Genomic DNA, 20084 nt, shown 5'->3' with positions numbered 1-20084 from the left:
GACAGGGAGGAGGAGAGTGTGGCAGGCAGCTCAGAAGGAGATCAATTATCTAGCTCCTCCTTGGATTCAGAACAAGAGTTAATGATACAGCCACACATGCGGAGAGCGATGCATAGGCAGCAACAACTGAGAGATTATTATCAAAGAAAATGAGGCCACCTGTGGTTGGGTGGGGCTGTGGTCATTAGTGAGGCTGCTATAAAGAGCAGCCTGTGGGTTTGGCCATTGTGGAGGATTATCTGATCGTTGTGTTTTGTGACTGCTTTACTGACTTTGATCTTTGTGTGCTGATTTTTCCCCGCTTTGAAACTAAACCAGAGCAAAGTGTGTTTCACTTTGTGAAAGAAGAAGGACTGTGAATTGCCTCACAGCTGCAAGCTAAGTATCACAGAACTGATAAGGAACTTGTACAAATTACCAGTCTGTTTGGAGACCAGTGCTCTTTGCTATACCAAAAGAGGGCTTGGTTTAAGTGAATTTTCATTATAAAGAACATTGTTTTGAATTTTCAAACGTGTGTGTGTCTGAAATTTGTACCTGTGAATTTTTCGGAGGATTCTACCAGAGAGCCCGACAGAACATAATATAATATAGCATAACACAGCACAACAACCTTTATTTATTTCAATGGCACCTTTTGAGACAATCAACCACTCCACAAAATATTTATAGGCAACATAAATTTTAAAAAATAGGCAGATGCTATTGAGTTCAAACGGATCTTTAAAAACCAAAAGTAAGTATTCCTACCCAGACAAAGCAGAAATGATTTTGTCTTTGTGAGTTATCACAAGGAAGCACCCAACCAAAGTAAAAGCATAAACATTATAAAAAGGGGGGTTTTTTTAATGTTAAAAGGAGCCTGCGTGTGAGTACTCTGGCTACATCAAAGCTTTCTCTCTCCTGAAGATTGGGGGTTTTTTTTAACAATCAAGGAAACCGGATTGATTTTTTTTTTTAAAAAAAAATCCATTTTTAGTTCAAAGACAGATAGATGGGTTTGAAAGACAGATAGACAGGCCCGTTCAAAGACATCTCAGCTGACTTCACAACCTTTAATGCTTTAGAGTTCAGCCTTCGACGGGACTTAAAATTGACCTGATGGTGGCAACGTTTCTATCAAGGACGATCTTGACCCCTAGATCGTAAGAAGGAACAGTATGTCTCTTTGAATAGGACCACTTCCAAATCCTGAGGCTATTAGCTGGATTGGAAAATTGAAAACCATCCCAAAACAGAGAGAGAAATGGAAAGCAACTTCCATATTGTTATTTGCAGGGGGGGAAAAAACCCACATAAGAACATAAGAAGAGCCAGGCTGAATGGGGCCAAAGCCCATCGAGTCGAGCATTCTGTGTCCCACAGTGGCCCCCCAATTGTCCATGGGGATCTTGAGCAGAAAAAGAAGGCAAGACCCTCCCTTTCCCTTGACCCCCAACAAATGGGACCCAAGGGAACCCTGCCTGCCTCAACCAACATAGAGGCAGCACTTGGACATCCGTTTCAATAACCACCTATGATACACTTGGCATCCCTGAATCTGTCTAATCCTGCCTTGAAGCTCTCCAGGCTGACAGCTGTCACGACCTTTTCTGGAAGGGAATCCCATAAACCAAGGACCCTCTGGAGGAAGAAATATTTCCCTTTATTTGTCCTCACTTTCTTACCTGTGAGCTTTAGGGAGGGCCCCCTCGTCCTAGTATTGTGTGACAGAGAAAATAACTTTTCTCTATCCACCTTTTCTATCCCCAGAGGGCCGGCATACAAATCTAATAAATTATTATTATTATTATTATTATTATTATTATTATTATTATTATTTATACATTTCAATCAAGTCACCTCTTCAACGTTGTCTTTCAAGGCTGAAGAGATGTGCAACCTTACATATATTGTTTATATTGTTTTATTACTGTTGTTAGCCACTCCGAGTCTGCGGAGAGGGGCGGCATACAAATTTGATTAATAAATAAATAAATAAATCTGGTTTCATAAGGGAGGGGCACCATAGATCAGATCACCAAGCCCGTTAGCTTTTACAAATGCAGTTTCTAATGCTAGCAGGCAGAATAAGCGGGCACGTGTTTATTTCCTTAATTTCCCCCTAAACACCACTTATTTATTTATTTATTTATTCATTCATTCATTCATTCATTCGATTTGTATGCCGCCCCTCTCCGTAGACTCAGGGCGGCTCACAACAACAATAAAACAATTCAAGACAAATCTAATAATTTAAAAACATTTTTAAAAACCCCGTTATTAAAGCAGACATACACACAAACATACCATACATGAATTGTATGGGCCTGGGGGAGATGTCTCAGTTCCCCCATGCCTGACGGCAGAGGTGGCTTTTAAGGGGTTTACGAAAGGCAAGGAGGGTGGGGGGCAGTTCTAATCTCACTTACCCCTCTTATGCATAAAAATGAAGAGGTCATCCAGGAATTTCTTCCGTTCGGGGTCACTGTCCAACTCATACAACTGTGGAAAGGAAGCAAGCACAGTTTTAACTTCGCCCTGAGAGTGCAGAAAGGGAAATAAGATTTCCCAGGCGTATTCAGTGGGTGGAAAAAAACCACAATTCGACTCAGATTCGAAGTTCCTCTCCCTCCCAACCCACCCCAAAAAACACAAAACAGAAAAATGCAACCTCGGGTAAATAAATAAATAAAACCAGGTTGCTGACGCAGGCAGTTTGCATTCCAGTCCCTGATTATATAGATCTGGAAACCAAGTCCTGGGAGGCTAATGTTGTGGCATGGATCAATTTTCTAAAATGGATGTGAGGATTGGAAAAGGAGGAGGAGGTGGCTAGAATGAAAACAAACGTCTTAAACCTTGGTCATTTTATTTATAGTTTGTGTTGGGAGGGACACTGTGGGTCTTCTAGTCCAGTGGTTCCCAACCTTGGCAACTTGAAGATATCTGGACTTCAACTCCCAGAATTCCCCAGCCAGCTTTTGCTGGCTGGGGAATTCTGGGAGTTGAAGTCCAGATATAGAAACATAGAAGTCTGATGGCAGAAAAAGACCTCATGATCCATCTAGTCTGCCCTTATACTATTTTTGTATTTTATCTCAGGATGGATCTATGTTTATCCCAGGCATGTTTAAATTCAGTCACTGTGGATTTACCAACCACGTCTGCTGGAAGTTTGTTCCAAGGATCTACCACTCTTTCAGTGAAATCATATTTTCTCACGTTGCTTTTGATCTTTCCCCCAACTAACTTCAGATTGTGTCCCCTTGTTCTTGTGTTCACTTTCCTTTTAAAAACACTTCCCTCCTGAACCTTATTTAACCCTTTGACATATTTAAATGTTTCGATCATGTCCCCCCTTTTCCTTCTGTCCTCCAGACTATACAGATTGAGTTCATTAAGTCTTTCCTGATACGTTTTATGCTTAAGACCTTCCACCATTCTTGTAGCCCGTCTTTGGACCTGTTCAATTTTGTCAATATCTTTTTGTAGGTGAGGTCTCCAGAACTGAACACAGTATTATTCCAAATGTGGTCTCACCAGCGCTCTATATAAGGGGAATTGAGAAACACATTCCTTAATAATCCGAGATAAGTTTATCAAATAATCCGAGATAAGTTTATCAAAGAATAAAGGCTACCCTTCACCACTACAAAGCTTCGTTTTACTAAATCAATCCCTATGGATTTGAAGCCCGGAATATGATTAAGAGGTACTAAAAATTTACAACCCAATAAAATCAGATAAGGGACAATCAACCCAGCCAGATCAAGAGATCTACAGATGTTGGTTTGGAAGGAATCCAAACCTCCTCCTAAACAAACTTCACTTTTCTTTTTTGAAAAGTTCATGTTACTCTGTTGGAAAGCTTTTTTATATATATTTTTCTTCCAAACCCCCTTCAGATTGCAGAGTCAAGTCAAGCAGTAGAGTTTTTGTGATAGCAATGTTTCTTTTGAGGAAAAAAACAAACAGCTCAAGCATCATTTCCACCTTAGATGCAAACCAGGAATCAAGGCTAGGTTGTTGCACTGACCTTGGCAAAGTCGCGGGACACCTCTCTCCCTCTGCTACTGTCGGCTTCTTCGCTCCAAGTCAGGTTCCCATTCTGAAGAGAAGAACAAAAAGAGACAACGGTTAGAGGAGAAGAGCAAGTCTCTATGGAGATTACATTGTCTTTGTTATTGTTGTGAGCCGCCCCGAGTATTTGTATTTTGTATTTGTATTTATTAGATTTGTATGCCGCCCCTCTCCGAAGACTCGGGGCGGCTAACAACAACATAAAAAGACAATGTAAACAAACCTAATATTAAAACAATCTAAAAAACCCCAATTTGAAGAACCACTCATACATACAAGCATACCATGTATAAATTCTTTAAGCCTAGGGGGAAGGGAAAGTCTCAATTCCCCCATGCCTGACGACAGAGGTGGGTTTTAAGGAGCTTGAGAAAGGCAAGGAGGGTGGGGGGCAACTCTGATATCTGGGGGGAGCTGGTCTAATAAATAATAATAATAATAATAATAATAATAATAATAATAGTTCCATCCTTCCGAGGTGGGTCAAATGAGGACCCAGATTGTTGGGGACCGACTCTGTAAACTGCATAAAGAGGGCTATAAAGCACTATGAAGTGGTATATAAGTCTAAGTGCTATTGCTATCTCCTTCCCTTCCTCCTTCCTGTTAGAATATGCAGCCGTGCAGGTTAACTCTGCCCACTGCCAGCAGTTCAATTCTCAGCAAGCTCAAGGTTGACTCAGCCTTCCATCCTTCCGAGGTGGGTCAAACGAGGACCCAGATTTATTTATTTATTTATTGGATTTGTATGCCGCCCCTCTCCGCAGACTCGGGGCAGCTAACAACAGTGATAAAAAAAAACAGCATGTAACAATCCAATACTGAACAACTAAAAAAAACCTTATTATAAAACCAAACATACATACAAACATACCATGCGTAAATTGTAAAGGCCTAGGGGGAAGGAATATCTCAGTTCCCCCATGCCTGACGGCAGAGGTGGGTTTTAAGAAGCTTACGAAAGGCAAGGAGGGTGGGGGCAATTCTAATCTCTGGGGGGAGTTGGTTCCAAAGGACCGGGGCCGCCACAGAGAAGGCTCTTCCCCTGGGACCAAACGACATTGTTTAGTTGACCGGACCCGGAGAAGGCCCACTCTGTGGGCCCTAACTGGCCGCTGGGATTCGTGCAGCAGAAGGCGGTCCCTGAGATAATCTGGTCCGGTGCCATGAAGGGCTTTATATGCTGACTCTGTAAACCGCTTGGAGAGGGCTGCAAAAGCATTAGGAAGTGATATATAAATCTAAGCGCTGTTGCTATTCTCAATAATCCAGGTAGTGGTTGTCCCAAAGGTGATTTCCCAAAGGCAACTAGACTTTCTAGGCACAAAAAATGCAGTCCTTAATTACTACAGTTTATTTATTTATTTATTAGATTTGTATGCCGCCCCTCTCCGTAGACTCGGGGCGGCTCACAACAATAACAAGAACAATGTAAGAACAAATCTAATAATTTAAAAACACTAAAAAACCCATTATTAAAAGCAAACAAACACACAAACATACCACGTATAAACTGTATAGGCCCATGGGAGATATGTCAGTTCCCCCATGCCTGACGGCAGAGATGGGTCTTAAGAACTTTACGAAAGGTAAGGAGGGTGGGGGCAGTTCTAATCTCCGGGGGGAGCTGGTTCCAGAGGGTCGGGGCCGCCACAGAGAAGGCTCTTCTCCTGGGTCCCGCCAAACGACATTGTTTAGTCGACGGGACCCGGAGAAGGCCAACTCTGTGGGACCTAACCGGTCGCTGGGATTATCCCAAATGCAAACATTGCAATGCAAAAATGCCCAGGCAACAGTCAAAAAGCGAAACCAATAAGGTCAAATGCCAGGGGACGCATCGGTGATCTGGTGGCTGAGCACACAGGGTCTTCAAAAGACTGGGTTAAAAGCTGCTGGATCCAGGAATCCAAACAAAAACAGGGTGATGTTTTTAAAATTTAGAGACACTTTAATTAATGCTTACAGTTTAATGTCATCTGGCACAGAGAGAGAGAGAGAGAATTAGCAAGATGAATAGCTCAGGGACCAGCAGCATGACACACAAACACACACACCCTCAAATGTTTGAATGGCACAGGTTGCCTTTTCAAGCCTGCTGGTTTTATTTGAGCCAGCAATTCCGGCTGAAAAGTCAATTATCCAGTGGGGGCCCTCATCAGCCCAAATATATTTAATGGAAGATTATGACTTGCTTCTGTGATCTCAGCTGCTGGTTACAGCTGTGGCCTCTTCCTTGAGCCCACTTCAGAAAGAGCTACAGATACGAATCTTGTCTGGGCAAGCAGGACCGCCAAAGGTTCTCTACACCAGTGTTTCCCAACCTTGGCCACTCGAAGAGATCTGGACTTCAACTCCCAGAATTCCCCAGCCAGCAGCGCAGAAACAGGCGCTTCGGCTGGCAAAAGGGGTGAGTTTTGGGCTTGCACACATTAATTGCTTTTCCATTGATTCCTATGGGAAACATTGTTTCGTCTCACAAACTTTTCACCTTACAAACCTCATCCCGGAACCAATTTAGTTCGTAAGACGAGGTATCACTGTAGTTGGTTTAGGGACCGTTTGAAGTTATAACGGCACTGAAATGAGATCGAAATTCAGTTGCAGTGTTTCGGGTCACACGATCCTCTTTCGCAACCTTCTAATGATCAATGTCAATAGGGAAGCTAGATTTACTGTATTTTTCGGAGTACAGTGATCCCCCGATTATCGCGAGGGTTCCGTTCCAAGACCCCTCGCGATAATCGATTTCTCGCGATGTAGCGGTGCGGAAGTAAAAACACCATCTGTGCATGCGCGCCCCTTTTTCCATGGCCGCGCATGCGCAGATGGTGTTTTTACTTCCGCACCTGGGAAGACCCAGCAGCTGAGGAGCCGCCTGCCTGCCCGCTTGTCCGCCGCTTTTCCGCTTGTCCGCCGCTCTGGGAGTTGAAGACCCAGGGAAGGTTCCTTCGGCCGCCCACCAGCTGATCTGCTCGGCAGCGCAGTAGCAGCAAGGAGCCGAAGATGGGGTTTCCCCGTTGCCCACGCAAAGGGGAAACCCCATCTTAGGCTCCTCGCTGCTACTGCGCTGCCGAGCAGATCAGCTGGTGGGCGGCCGAAGGAACCTTCCCTGGGTGCCGCCCGCCGCTCGAGAGCAAGAGGGGGAGAGATAGAGAAAGAGAGAGAAGGAAAGAAAGAGATGAGAGAGGGGGGAAGAGAGTGTGAGAGAGGAAGAAGCAAGAGAGAGAAAGAGAGAGAGAAAGAAAGATGAGAAAGGAAGGGGGTGACGTCATCGGGTGGAAAAATCGCGATATAGCGTTTCGCAAAGATCGAGATCGCGAAACTCGGGGGATCACTGTATAAGAGGCACCGGAGTACAAGACACACCTTAGTTTTGGGGGAGGGAAATAGGGAAAAGAATCTGCCTATCAGGTATTCCTCTGACTCGCATCCTTAGTCTTGTCTGCTTCAGCACATTTATTTTATCTCCTGGTTAAGGGCTTAAAAAAACCTTTATTCGGAGAGAGTAACAATGAAAGAGCTTGCAAAAGAGAGTAAGAGTTGGGAACATCATTAGCACCTGGAAAGAAACAGTCGGAGCAAGTTAGAGTAATGAAAAAAACCCTGCAAAGTCTTAGGGCTTGGAAAACATTATTTGCAGAGAGTAACAATGAAAGAGCCTGCAAGGGGGTAAGAGCTGGGAAGATCGCTAGCACCTGGTTAGGGCTGGAAAGAAACTTACTCAGAGCAAGTAAGAGTAATGAAAAAACCCTGCAAAGACTTAGGGATCGGAAAACATTCTTCACAGAGAGTAACAATGAAAGAGCCCGCAAAGTAAGAGTTGGGAAAATCGTTAGCATCTAGTTAGGGTTAGCTACATTCAGAGTATAAGACGCACCCTAATTATTAGCCTCTTTTAGGGAGGAAAAAGGTGCATCTTATAGGCCAAAAATTACAGTACTTAACATCCGTGTTACCGACTTCACAATTGTAGGGATTCCCTTAAACTCTATGGCAAGAAATGTCCTAAAATGGGTCAAAGCTCACTTAACAACTCTCTCACTTAGCAACGGAAATCTGTGGTCATAAGTGGAGGACTACCAGAGTAGATCCGGTCCCACAGGCCACTCGATCGTTCAAAGTTAACTAACAAGGTTCAGAACAATGGAATAAGCTGCATCAATTGGAGCTGGGATAGAATTGGAACGCACATTTTCTTCCTGCATTGAGCCAAAAACGTGATTTAATTTCTCCTATTAAAAGCCACACAACATTAACAATCGTATTTCTGGGATTTTTTTAAAAATTCACTCAAGGACACAGGAAAATATTTGTCTGTTATTGTGTATGTGTCGTTGCAACTGGACTTGCCCTTATTACAGTAGCAAATGTTGAATGTTTATGATAGGAAATAAACACTGTTGCTGTTGATATCTCAAAACAGGGCAAAAACATTTCTCCAGCGATCAGCCTCCCTAAGAGAAAAATCAACTCGGCCTTTATCTTCAAGGAAGTGACCATGCTTAGCTTTTTGTGTATATATACAGGAAACCAAGTTTTTTAAAAAACTATCAATTTTACAATACCTTCACTGCCAGGGCGAATGAATAGTGGGACAAAAGTGAGAATTGCGTAGTCAGTAACTCTGAATAATTGTTTCAAACCACTTTTAAGTGTGACAAGTTGGGAGTTGTTTTGTTAATAACAGTGGTCAACCCGAAAAAAATCATTAATAAAGGTAATAAACATATGGAAACTATACCTGCTACAGAAAAACTACATTGCTCAAAAATAAATAAATAAAGGGAACACTTAAACAACAGAATCCAAGTAAATCCAACTTCTGTGAAATTAAACTGCCAACACTGATTGAAAATCAGTGGGATAAACATATATCCATTGTAAGATAAAATACAAGAAATAGTATAAGGGCAGACTAGATGGACCATGAGGTCTTTTTCTGCCGTCAGTCTTCTATGTTTCTATGTTTCTAATAGGTCTGTTTTATGGAGTTTGATGTGCTGATTCCAAAACTATGCTTAGTTTTGCTCTATCACACAACGTTTCTGATATATTATGTTATTGTATTGTGTTGATGTTGCTGTTTTCTTAATGTTGCCAGTATATTTCTCATACCGTATAAAAATGATGGTGCTCCATGGAAACTATACCTGCCACAGAAAAAACTACACTGCTCAAAAATAAATAAATAAAGGGAACACTTAAACAACAGAATATAACTCCAAGTAAATCCAATAAATAATAATAATAACTTCTGTGAAATCAAACTGCCAACACTGATTGAAAATCAATTTCACATGTTGTCAGCAGTATGTAAAATATATGTTTATCCCAGGCATGTTGAAATTCAGTGACTATGGATTGACCAACCATGTCTGCTGGAAGTTTGTTCCAAGCATCTACAGCTCTTTCAGTAAAATAATATTTTCTCACGTGACTTCTGATCTTTCCCCCAACTAGCCTCAGATTGTGCCCCCTTGTTCTTTGTGTTCACTTTCCTATTAAAAACACTTCCCTCCTGAACCTTATTTAACCCTTTAACATATTTAAATGTTTTGATCCTGTCCCCCCTTTCTCTTCTGTCCTCCAGACTCTACAGATGGAGTTCATGAAGTCTTTCCTGATACGTTTTATCCTTAAGACCTTCCACCATTCTTGTAGCCCGTCTTTGGACCCGTTCAATTTTATCCATATCTTTTTGTAGGTGAGGTTTCCAGAACTGAACACAGTATTCAGAAGGAAGGAAGGAGGGAGGGAGGGAGGGAGGGAGGGAGGGAGGAAGGGAGGGAAGGAAGGAAGGAAGGAAGGAATTTCAGGGCACTAGCATTGAAAGAAACGTCTCCAGAACTGAACACAGTATTCCAAATGTGGAATCTCTAGAGGGAGCTGATTCCAGAGGGCCGGGGCCAACACAGAGAAGGCTCTTCCCCTATTCCCCTCCAAGCAATATTGTCTAGTTCAGTGTTTCCCAACCTTGGCAACTGGAAGCTATTTGGACTTCAACTCCCAGAATTCCCCAGCCAGCATTTGCTGGCTGGGGAATTCTGGGAGTTGAAGTCCAAATAGCTTCCAGTCGCCAAGGTTGGGAAACACTGGTCTAGTTGACGGGACCTGGAGAAGGCCGATTCCGTGGGACCTGACCGATCACTGGGAATTATGCAGGAGAAGGCAGTCCTGCAAGTAATCTGGCCCGATGCCATGTAGGGCTTTATAGGTCATCACAACCACTTTGAATTGGTATAGAAGTCTAAACCAGTGTTTCTCAACTTTGGCCGCTTTAAGACACGTGGACTTCAACTCCCAGAATTCCACAGCCAGCCATGCTCATTAAGGAATTCTGGGAGTTGAAGTCCACACGACTTAAAGCAGCCAAGGTTGAGAAACAAACGCTCTTGCTAAACGCTGCTTTGAAGGGACCCTCCAATGCAGAACACGTTTCATACTATTGCGTCTCCGTTCAAGACTGGGTGGAATTCTCCGGTGCGCTTGTTGTCCCTAGCCGGCATGTGAGGGCATGTATGTGCATACTTTGCAGTCAGCTCTTAAAGGACGAGGGGGACGAGGAGTCCAAATAAGGATTTGGAAGTGTTGTTCTTCCACAGGGGAGGGGATTAAGCCCTCCAGGCATCTCCAAAGCTGCTGGCAACAACACCCCCCCTCCCACAAACACCAAAACTCACACCTTCCAGTTAAACTATCCCAGCATGTAGAGCCCCCCCTTACCCAGCCTGGTTTTACAGAAGCAATTAAGAGAGGCAGCAGCTATTTTAGGATTACTCTCCAGCCACCTGGAGTATCTTATTAGAGTGGAATTCACAGGTCCCAAACAATTGCAGCCTCTCTCTCTCTCTCTCTCCCCCCCCACCCAGGCTTGCAAAAAGCCTGTTAAAACCTCTCCTTGAGGGCAACACTAGAAATTCCTATCCTGATGGTTGGGCTGATGATTTTGGAATTTGACAAAAGGAAAAACAAAACAAGCCTGCCAATCATTTTAAGGACCTGCTCCAGGAGAAGGGGGTATTTTAATACTGATAGGGAGGGTGGTTACCAAGCTCTTCAGCTTGTTTTCAAGAGGAAGGAGCCAATTTTCTGTTTGGGGGGGAGAAAGAAAGAAAGAACGGAAGAAGGAAGGAAGGAAGGAAAGAAAGAAGGAAGGAAGGAAGGAAGGAAGGAAAGAAGGAAGGAAAGAAGGAAAGAAAGAAAGAAAGAAGGAAAGAAGGAAGGGAGGAAGGAAGGAAAGAAGGAAAGAAAGAAAGAAAGAAGGAAGGAAGGAAAGAAAGAAGGAAGGAAAGAAGGAAAAAAAGAAAGAAGGAAGGAAAGAAGGAAAGAAAGAAAGAAGGAAGGAAGGAAGGAAAGAAGGAAAGAAAGAAAGAAAGCCCAAGTCTGATGTGTGCTTTTTTTTCTTTCAAAAGGCAGCTGGGCTTTCTTGTTATTCTCTGAAGAAGTTTCGCTTCTCATTCAAAAAGCTTCCTCGTTTCTGACTCAAGTCATTGATCAGCATCGAAGAAGCTTCTCGGACGAGAAGTGAAACCTCTTCACAGAATAACAAGAAAAGTCCAGTTGCCTCTTGGGTGTTTTAAAGCTAGATAAAGCTGATACTGGGTGATTCACAAATAACTATCCAATGTAGGTAGTCCAACAACCATATTAGTAACTTCAATGCAATGATTCACTAAAACAACCACATTAGTAACTTCAATGCAGTGGCAAGAAAAGTCATAAACACTCGCTTAACAAATGTTTCACCTAGCAACATAAATTTTGGGGTCAATTGTGGTTGTAACTTCTAAGAAATCTCAACCCGATTTTATTTATTTAACTTTTATTTCTACTTTGTTTGAAGGACGTCATCAAGATATCTTTTTTCATAGAAACATAGAAGACTGACGGCAGAAAAAGACCTCATGGTCCATCTAGTCTGCCCTTATACTATTTCCTGTATTTTATCTTACAATGGATATATGTTTATCCCAGGCATGTTTAAATTCAGTTACTGTGGATTTACCAACCACGTCTGCTGGAAGTTTGTTCCAAGGATCTACTACTCTTTCAGTGAAATAATATTTTCTCACATTGTTTTTGATCTTTCCCCTTAGCCTCTTATTTCCTACCGTTCTTATCAGGGCCTTTGTGACTTAAATCGGCATGAATTTGGGAAGTGTTAAGAAAAGGGAGAAAAGAAACTAAATTGACTTTTCTTTTGAGGGTTTTGCTACCTCCTTGAAAGGCAACCAAACCTTCCCCCTCGTTCGGTGTTGACAATATTCTCACCGCCTGCTCTGTCATAAGCTGAGCTGTCTCTTTTGTCCGCGAGGGTGTCGGACAATTAATTGCTTTGTGGTGGGACGCTGAATGGACAAGCATCCAACAGCCTCCTCCTTCCTTTTTGAGTCTTTGCTAACAGAAAGCGTTCAAGGGGGCTTTAAGATGACTTTTCTACAAAGAAAAGGGGTTTTTTTTTAAAAGAAAGAAAACCAGGGAAGTGAAGAGGAAAATAACCAAACAACCCCAAAACAAAACTACTAAGGACACCTCTTATCTCTGAATGCCTCAATTGCAAATAATGTTAAGCAGAAAGCCATTTTTACAACAATCCACCATTCTGGGTCAATGCAAAATGCAAATTTAACAGGAAAACATTAGAAAAGGCAGGCAAAAGATTAATTCTCCACCACGTACACACATTAAGGGAGAAGAGTGTTTGTCGCGGGGAACAAAAATAGGAATATTGTTTAGTCGACGGGACCCGGAGAAGACCAACTCTGTGGGACCTAACCGGTCGCTGGGATTCGTGCGGCAGAAGGTGGTCTCGTAGATACCCTGGTCCAGTGCCATGAAGGGCTTTATAGGTGATGATCAACACTTTGAATTGTGACCGGAAACTGATCGGCAACCAATGCAGACTGTGGAGTGTTGGTGTGACATGGGCATATTTAGGAAAGCCCATGATAGCTCTCGCAGCTGCATTCTGCATGATCTGAAGTTTCCGAACACTTTTCAAAGGTAGCCCCATGTAGAGAGCATTACAGTAGTGGAGCCTCGAGGTGATGAGGGCATGAGTGACTGTGAGCAGTGACTCCCGGTCCAAATAGGGCCGCAACTGGTGCACCAGGTGAACCTGGGCAAACGCCCCCCTCGCCACAGCTGAAAGATGTTTCTCTAATGTGAGCTGTGGGATCGAGGAGGACACCCAAATTGTGAACCCTCTCTGAGGGGGTTAGTAATTCCCCCCCGAGGGTGATAGACGGACAGATGGAATTGTCCTTGGGAGGCAAAACCCACAGCCACTCTGTCTTGTCTGGGTTGACACCCATCCAGACCCCAACAGCCTTCAGGCACCGGCACATCACTTCCACTATGCTTCTTCTTACAAACTTTTCTACTTAAGAATCTGGTCACGGAACGAATTACGTTCGTAAGTAGAGGTACTGCATATGTGTTGACATAAAAATGGAAATTGCGGACAAACCCCCCAAAATTATGTTGCTGATTGAGACATTTGTTAAATGAGCTTTGTCTCATTTTTACGACTTTTCTTGCTGCATTTGTAGGGAGGGGTTGTGCGTGTAAAATTTTGTAATTTTACACACACAACCCCTCCCTACAAATGCAGCAAGAAAAGTCGTAAAAACGAGACGAAGCTCATTTAACAAATGTCTCAACCAGCAACATAATTTTGGGGTTCAGTCGTGGCCATAACTCAAGGACCACCTGCAATTCCTGGTTGTTGTTGTTGGGGGGGGGGGGGTTTGCTTCAATGAAAGAGTTCACAATGCAACCAAGTTGTTCCTAAAGAGGCTTGTTCTCAAGGCAGCCCTTTTCTCCGGCATAGCCCACACCGCACACCGTTTATACACGTGGGGTATAAATATCCCTTGCGTAAACCTCAATTACGGTAACATGAATAAGCTTCCAGCCCTCGAAGCTCCTAGCAAACATGCAAAAGGAGAAGGATATTTCGCAACCCCCCTGCCATCGACTCAGCTCAATAAAACTAATTCCCGCGACACTGTCAAACAATCCAGGAAGGCAGAATTTCACTAGCTCACCATTAACATATTTTTCGGAGTACAGTGTTCCCTCGATTTTCGCAGGTTCGAACTTCACGAATAGCCTATACCACGGTTTTCCAAAAAATATTAATTAAAAAATACTTTGCATTTTTTTTCTATAGCACAGTTTTTCCCGCCCGCTGGCGTCATACGTCATCGCCAAACTAATAATTTTTGCAAACAAATAACAAAAAATAATTATTATTGTTAATAAATAATTATGTTTATAAATACCAGGATCACTAAGTGCCTTATTCAATGGTGAGTACCAGTAATAATGGTGAGTAAATGGTAATTTAGGGGTTTAAAGTGTTAAGGGAAGGCTTGTGATACTGTCCATAGCCAAAAATGGTGTATTTACTTCCGCATCTCTACTTCACGGAAATTCGACTTTCGCAGGCGGTCTTGGAACGCATCCACTAACGACCTTCCCAGCTCTTATCCCTCGCAGGCTTTTTCATTGCTACTTTCTCCGAAGATGGTTTTTTTTTTCCAACCCTAAGTCTTTGCTGGCTTTTTTTCATTGCTACTGGCTCCGGAAAAAAAATTTCAGCCCTAAGGACGCTAACCAGATGAATACCTGGTAGACAGATATTTTTTCCCTATTTTCCTCCTCCAAAACGAAGGGGCATCTTATACTCCAGTGTGTCTTATATTCCAAAAGATACAGTATTTATTTATTTATTTTATTTTATTTATTAGATTTGTATGCCGCCCCTCTCCGTAGACTCAGGGCGGCTAACAACAATAATAAAACAGCGTATGACAAATCTAATATTTAAAATAGCTAAAAACCCTTATTAAAAACCAAACATACACACAAACATACTGTGCATAAACTGTATAGGCCTGGGGGGAAAGGAATATCTCAATTCCCCCATGCCTGACGACAGAGGTGGGTTTTTAGGAGTTTACGAAAGGCGAGGAGGGTGGGGGCAATTCTAATCTCTGGGGGAAGCTGGTTCCAGAGGGTCGGGGCCGCCACAGAGAAGGCTCTTCCCCTGGGTCCTGCCAGACAACATTCTTTATTCGACGGGACCCAGAGAAGGCCAACTCTTTGGGACCTAACCAGTCGCTGGGATTCGTGCGGCAGAAGGCGGTCTCGTAGATACCCTGGTCCGGTGCCATGAAGGGCTTTATAGGTCATAACCCTTTGAATTGTGACCAGAAACTGATCGGCAACCAATGCAGACTGCGGAGTGTTGGTGTGACATGGGCATATTTAGGGAAGCCCATGATTGCTCTCGCAGCTGCATTCTGCACGATCTGAAGTTTCCGAACACTTTTCAAAGGTAGCCCCATGTAGAGAGCGTTACAGTAGTCGAGCCTCGAGGTGATGAGGGCATGAGTGACTGTGAACAGTGACTCCCGATCCAAATAGGGCCGCAACTGGTGCACCAGGCAAACCTGGGCAAACGCCCCCCTTGCCACAGCTGAAAGATGTTTCTCTAATGTGAACACTTTGCTGATTGGAGGGTCGCAAAAGGGGATGACATCCCCAGAACATTGTAACCGGTCACAAGTGTGGAAACAACAGTCGTAAGTTGCTTTTTTCAGCCCTGTCGTAACTTCAAACTACAGTCACTAAATCACTAAGTGAACTGTCACTACAGTCACTAAGGATTGCCTGCACTTCTAAGACAACTTCTGTGTTTTTTATAGGTACAGAATTAAAAAAAAACCAAACCTTGCACATCAAATTAATTTTTAGAAGCCTGGTTTGGAAAACGGGTCTTTATGGATTTCTGAAAGGAGAGGAAAAGAGAAAAGCCCCATTCTTGAGCCCTCATGCAAAGCAGAAATTGAATGCAAAAATATTGAATGCAAAATATCCTGGAACAAAATATCCTGGACTTCAACTCCCAGAATTCCCCAGCCAGTGTTCACTGGCTGGGGAATTCTGGGAGCTAAAGTTCAAATATCTTCAAGCTGCCAAGGTTGGGAAACACTGGCCCAGCAGATGCTCGCTTAGGTACTTAAGAGAAGCCTCCAAGAGTCACCCACAACAGCACCAGACACCACAAGAAGTATGACACAACCACCGCCCCACAAAAGCGGATGCAATTACACACTCCAATGCCAGAAAAAAATGCTGTGTTGTTTTTTTTTAAATTTACTGTAAGAAGCCGAAACAGTTTTGTGTCGCTTTTTTTGTGGCACGCTTTTGTGCAACGGTGCAGGCAGGTACACAACCCCAGAAGCGGTAAAGAGGACCGTTGGTTGCTGGAGATTCTGGAATCCGGTGTGCCAAAAGGCCTAATTGCACCGAGGAGGAGCGAAATACTCGCTTCCCAGTTGCATCAGCCAGCCAGCTTTTTAATTGCAACACTTCAAAGGTTCTTTGGCCACTGAAAAAGCACAAGGGCCCCGTTATTCTTCTCAAGGCCGGGCCAGTCCCGAAGCTGCGGGTGTGAACTGCAAACACAACTTGTGAGGGGAAACGGGGGAGGCTTCCCGGGGGTCTGTATTAATAGGAAGCCCACCGACTTTCTTTCTTTGCTTTTCTATGCGCATTTCCCTCTTGCTTAATTCACGGTGGCAGCCAGGAGCCTCAGGAGGTTTCTCACTCTGGCTTCTTCTCATTAAAAAAAACCGAGGAAACGTGGGAAGGAGCTGCTGCTAAAGGTGGTGGTGGAAGAAGGTAGGAGGAAAAGGAGAAAGAAGAGGCGGAGGAAGAGAAGGAGGGGAGAGGAGAAGGAGGAAGGGAGGAGGAAAAGGAGAAAGAGGAGGAGGAGGAAGAAGAGAAGAATAGAGGAGAGAAGGAAGATAAAGAGAAGGAAAGGGAGAGAGGAGGAGGAGGAGGAAGAGAAGGAGGAGGAAGAGAATAATAGAGGAGGAGAGAAGGAGAGAAGGAAGATAAGGAGGAGGAGAGAGAAGAGGAGGAGGAGGAGGAAGATAAGGAGGAAAGGGAGAGAGGAGGAGGAGGGGGAGGAGGAGGAGGAAGAGAAGAATAGAGGAGGAGAGAAGGAAGATAAGGAGGAGGAGAGAGAAGAAGAGGAGGAGGAGGAGGAGGAGGAAAAAGGAGAAAGAGGAAAAGAAGAGAAGGGGCAGGGGGAAAGGAGGAAGAAGGGAGGAGGAAAAGGAGGAAGAGGAGGAGATGGCTTAAGAAATAAAATTGCCCAGAACTCACAATTATCCAAGGCTCAGTTGCAGTCAAAGGCTGATGATTTATTTAAGGTTTCTGAGCCATGGGGGCTCAATTCTGGACATAAGACGAGGACTTTAAGTAAAAAAAGGGAACTGACGCCCCACTACGCCGCCCGTCTTTCCCTGCACTGACGAAGGAAGGGCCACATCTAACACAATGCAAACTCCCAACAGCATCCCAGGGGGCAAAGGGGGGGAACGGGGGTTGAGGTGATAGTTTGGTTGTTGCAAGCCGCCCAGGGTCCTTCGGGATTGGGCAAGTCAAATAAATAAATAATAACAGTAAACAAACCAACGAAACCTTCGGACTGACCTGCTTGTGCTGCTCCTCCAACCTCCAGGCCGGTCTCCCAGCCGCAGACCCGGCGTAGAGCAAGCTGGGGGCTTCTTTCCCCGCTTGGTCCTTGCCCTGGAGATTCCGCTGGGCCGCCAGAACCGGGAGAGGCTTCGAGGAAGGAGGGGTCACTCTTTGGTTGTGGGAAACCGCTTTGGAAGCGTGAAAGTACTGGAGGGCCGATCGCGCCTCCTGGCCGCCGGTTCTGGCAGCGCCGTCCTCCCCGCTCGCCGTCTTCTGAATCTTCCTCCCCTTCTTCTTCCTCCTCCTCATCTTCTTCCTCCTCCTCATCTTCCTCCTCCTCTTCCTCCGAGTTCAGAGTGCTCTGATCGAAAGTCCGAGGAGTCCCCAGGACGGGAGGCATTCGAGCGGATGGCCCGCCGGGAACTTTGCCGGAGGTGGCAGCCAGGCTGGCTTGCTGGACCGTCATGGGTTGAGGGAAGAGGAGCTGGGGGTCTCTCGTCTGCCTTTGGGGCCGGTCTCGGGGCTCCATGGGGAGGGGGCCCGCCTGCCGCTGCTGTTGCTGCTGCTTCTGCAGCTGTTCCACGACGGCCTCCAGCTTCATCCTGGGCTTATCATGGCTGTGCGGAGAAAGGAGTTCGGGTGGACGGGGCTCCAGGCGACGCCTTCGCGGAAGATCTGAAAACACAACACATCGGCCAGCGTAAATAATTTATTTATTTGATTTGATCTGTATGCCGCTCCTCTCCATAGACTCGTAGACTAATTACTGTATGGAGACCTCACCTACAAAAAGATATTGATAAAATTGAACGGGTGCAAAGACGGGCTACAAAAATGGTGGAAGGTCTTAAGCATAAAAACTATCAGGAAAGACTTCATGAACTCAATCTGGATAGTCTGGAGCAGTGTTTCCCAACCTTGTCAACTTGAAGGTATTTGGACTTCAACTCCCAGAATTCCCCAGCCAGCAAATTCTGGCTGGGGAATTCTGGGAGTTGAAGTCGAAATATCTTCAAGTTGACAAGGTTGGGAAACACTGGTCTGGAGGACAGAAGGAAAAGGGGGGACACGATCGAAACATATTTAAATATGTTAAAGGGTTAAATAAGGTTCAGTAGGGAAGTGTTTTTAATAGGAAAGTGAACACAAGAACAAAAGGGCACAATCTGAGGTTAGTTGGGGGAAAGATCAGAAGTCACGTGAGAAAATATTATTTTACTGAAAGAGGAGTAGATGCTTGGAACCAACTTCCAGCAGACGTGGTGGGTAAATGCACAGTCACTGAATGTAAACATGCCTGGCATAAACATAGATCCATCCTAAGATAAAATACAGGAAATAGCATAAGGGCAGACTAGGTGGACCAGGAGGTCTTTTTCTGCCATCAATCTTCTATGTTTCTATGTATTTTTTCCCCCAGAGTATAAGATGCACCTTAGTTTTTGGGGAGGAAAATACTATTTCCTTTATTTTATCTTAGGAGGGATCGATATTTATCTCAGGCATGTTTAAATTCAGTTCCTGTGGATTTACCAACTATGTCTGCTGGAAGCTTCTTCCAAGCATCTACTATTCTTTTAGTAAAATAATATTTTCTCACGTTGCTTCTGATCTTTCCCCCAACTAACGTCAGATTGTGTCCCCTTGTCCTTGTGTTCACTTTCCTATTAAAAACACTTCCCTCCTGGACCTTATTTAACCCTTTAACATATTTAAACGTTTCGATCATGTCCCCCCTTTTCCTTCTGTCCTCCAGACTAGACAGATTGTGTTCATGAAGTCTTTCCTGGGAAGTTTTATGGTTAAGACCTTCCACCATTTTTGTAGCCCGTCTTTGGACCCGTTCGATTTTATTTTCCCCGCATCCGATTTTTTAATTTAGAAACACCATAGGGCATGGGAGGAGGAGGAGGAGGGGGGGACACATGAAGTGCCATCTTCAGGGAGATAATGAATAAGGGGACAATAAATAATGAATGAGCCCATGGTCAGAGGATGAAAGGCAGCGGCCACACGATCATTAAAGGGCGGAAATACATCGGGGAGGCGAGAGGAGGGGTGGTGGTGGAGATCGTTATTGGGACCGAATTTCTTGATGTGGTGAGAAACCAAATTGCCAAAGCGAAGAGGGAAGAACAATTTCCTTTGTTTTGTTCTGATTTCTGTTTGCTTTTACTAGCACCACCGGAGCACTTAGCTTCGCCCAGATTAAAGATGCCGTAACTTTAGGAAAAACAAGACTCTCCGAGAAACAGCTAGAGGATGTTTGGCTAAAATTAAATATGCCATCTCCGCCGGCAATAAAATAACCCCTCTCTGCTATTTTAAGAAAGACCGAATCATCAAGAATTTCTCGTGACTCTCTTCAATGTTCTGCTGTGACTCTCTTCAATGTTCTGCGAAACCAGATTGCAAGGTCATCAGCAACCTTGTTAACACTCAGACTTGTTAACAATTTATAGTTGTTGTTGGTTGTTTTTTTTACTAGAAAAACAATTCAATGCATGCAGGCAGGAACTGAAGTT

At 44.1% G+C, this 20084-nt stretch overlaps 1 protein-coding gene across 1 annotated transcript in view; it reads right to left on the bottom strand.

The window, feature by feature from the left end:
- The window catches only part of ARID3B (AT-rich interaction domain 3B), a 36650-nt gene extending 18420 nt beyond the window's left edge, over positions 1-18230 (bottom strand). The window contains 4 exon segments of the mRNA XM_070763252.1: positions 2412-2484; positions 4019-4090; positions 17575-17817; positions 17819-18230. Coding sequence (XP_070619353.1) covers positions 2412-2484; positions 4019-4090; positions 17575-17817; positions 17819-18160 — 730 coding nt within the window. The 5' untranslated portion in view covers positions 18161-18230.
- Between the last annotated feature and the right edge of the window lie 1854 nt (positions 18231-20084).

This window comes from Erythrolamprus reginae, chromosome 10, assembly GCF_031021105.1.
Source record: "Erythrolamprus reginae isolate rEryReg1 chromosome 10, rEryReg1.hap1, whole genome shotgun sequence".
Classification (NCBI taxonomy): domain Eukaryota; kingdom Metazoa; phylum Chordata; class Lepidosauria; order Squamata; family Dipsadidae; genus Erythrolamprus; species Erythrolamprus reginae.
This window is presented reverse-complemented; position numbering and strand designations above follow the sequence as displayed.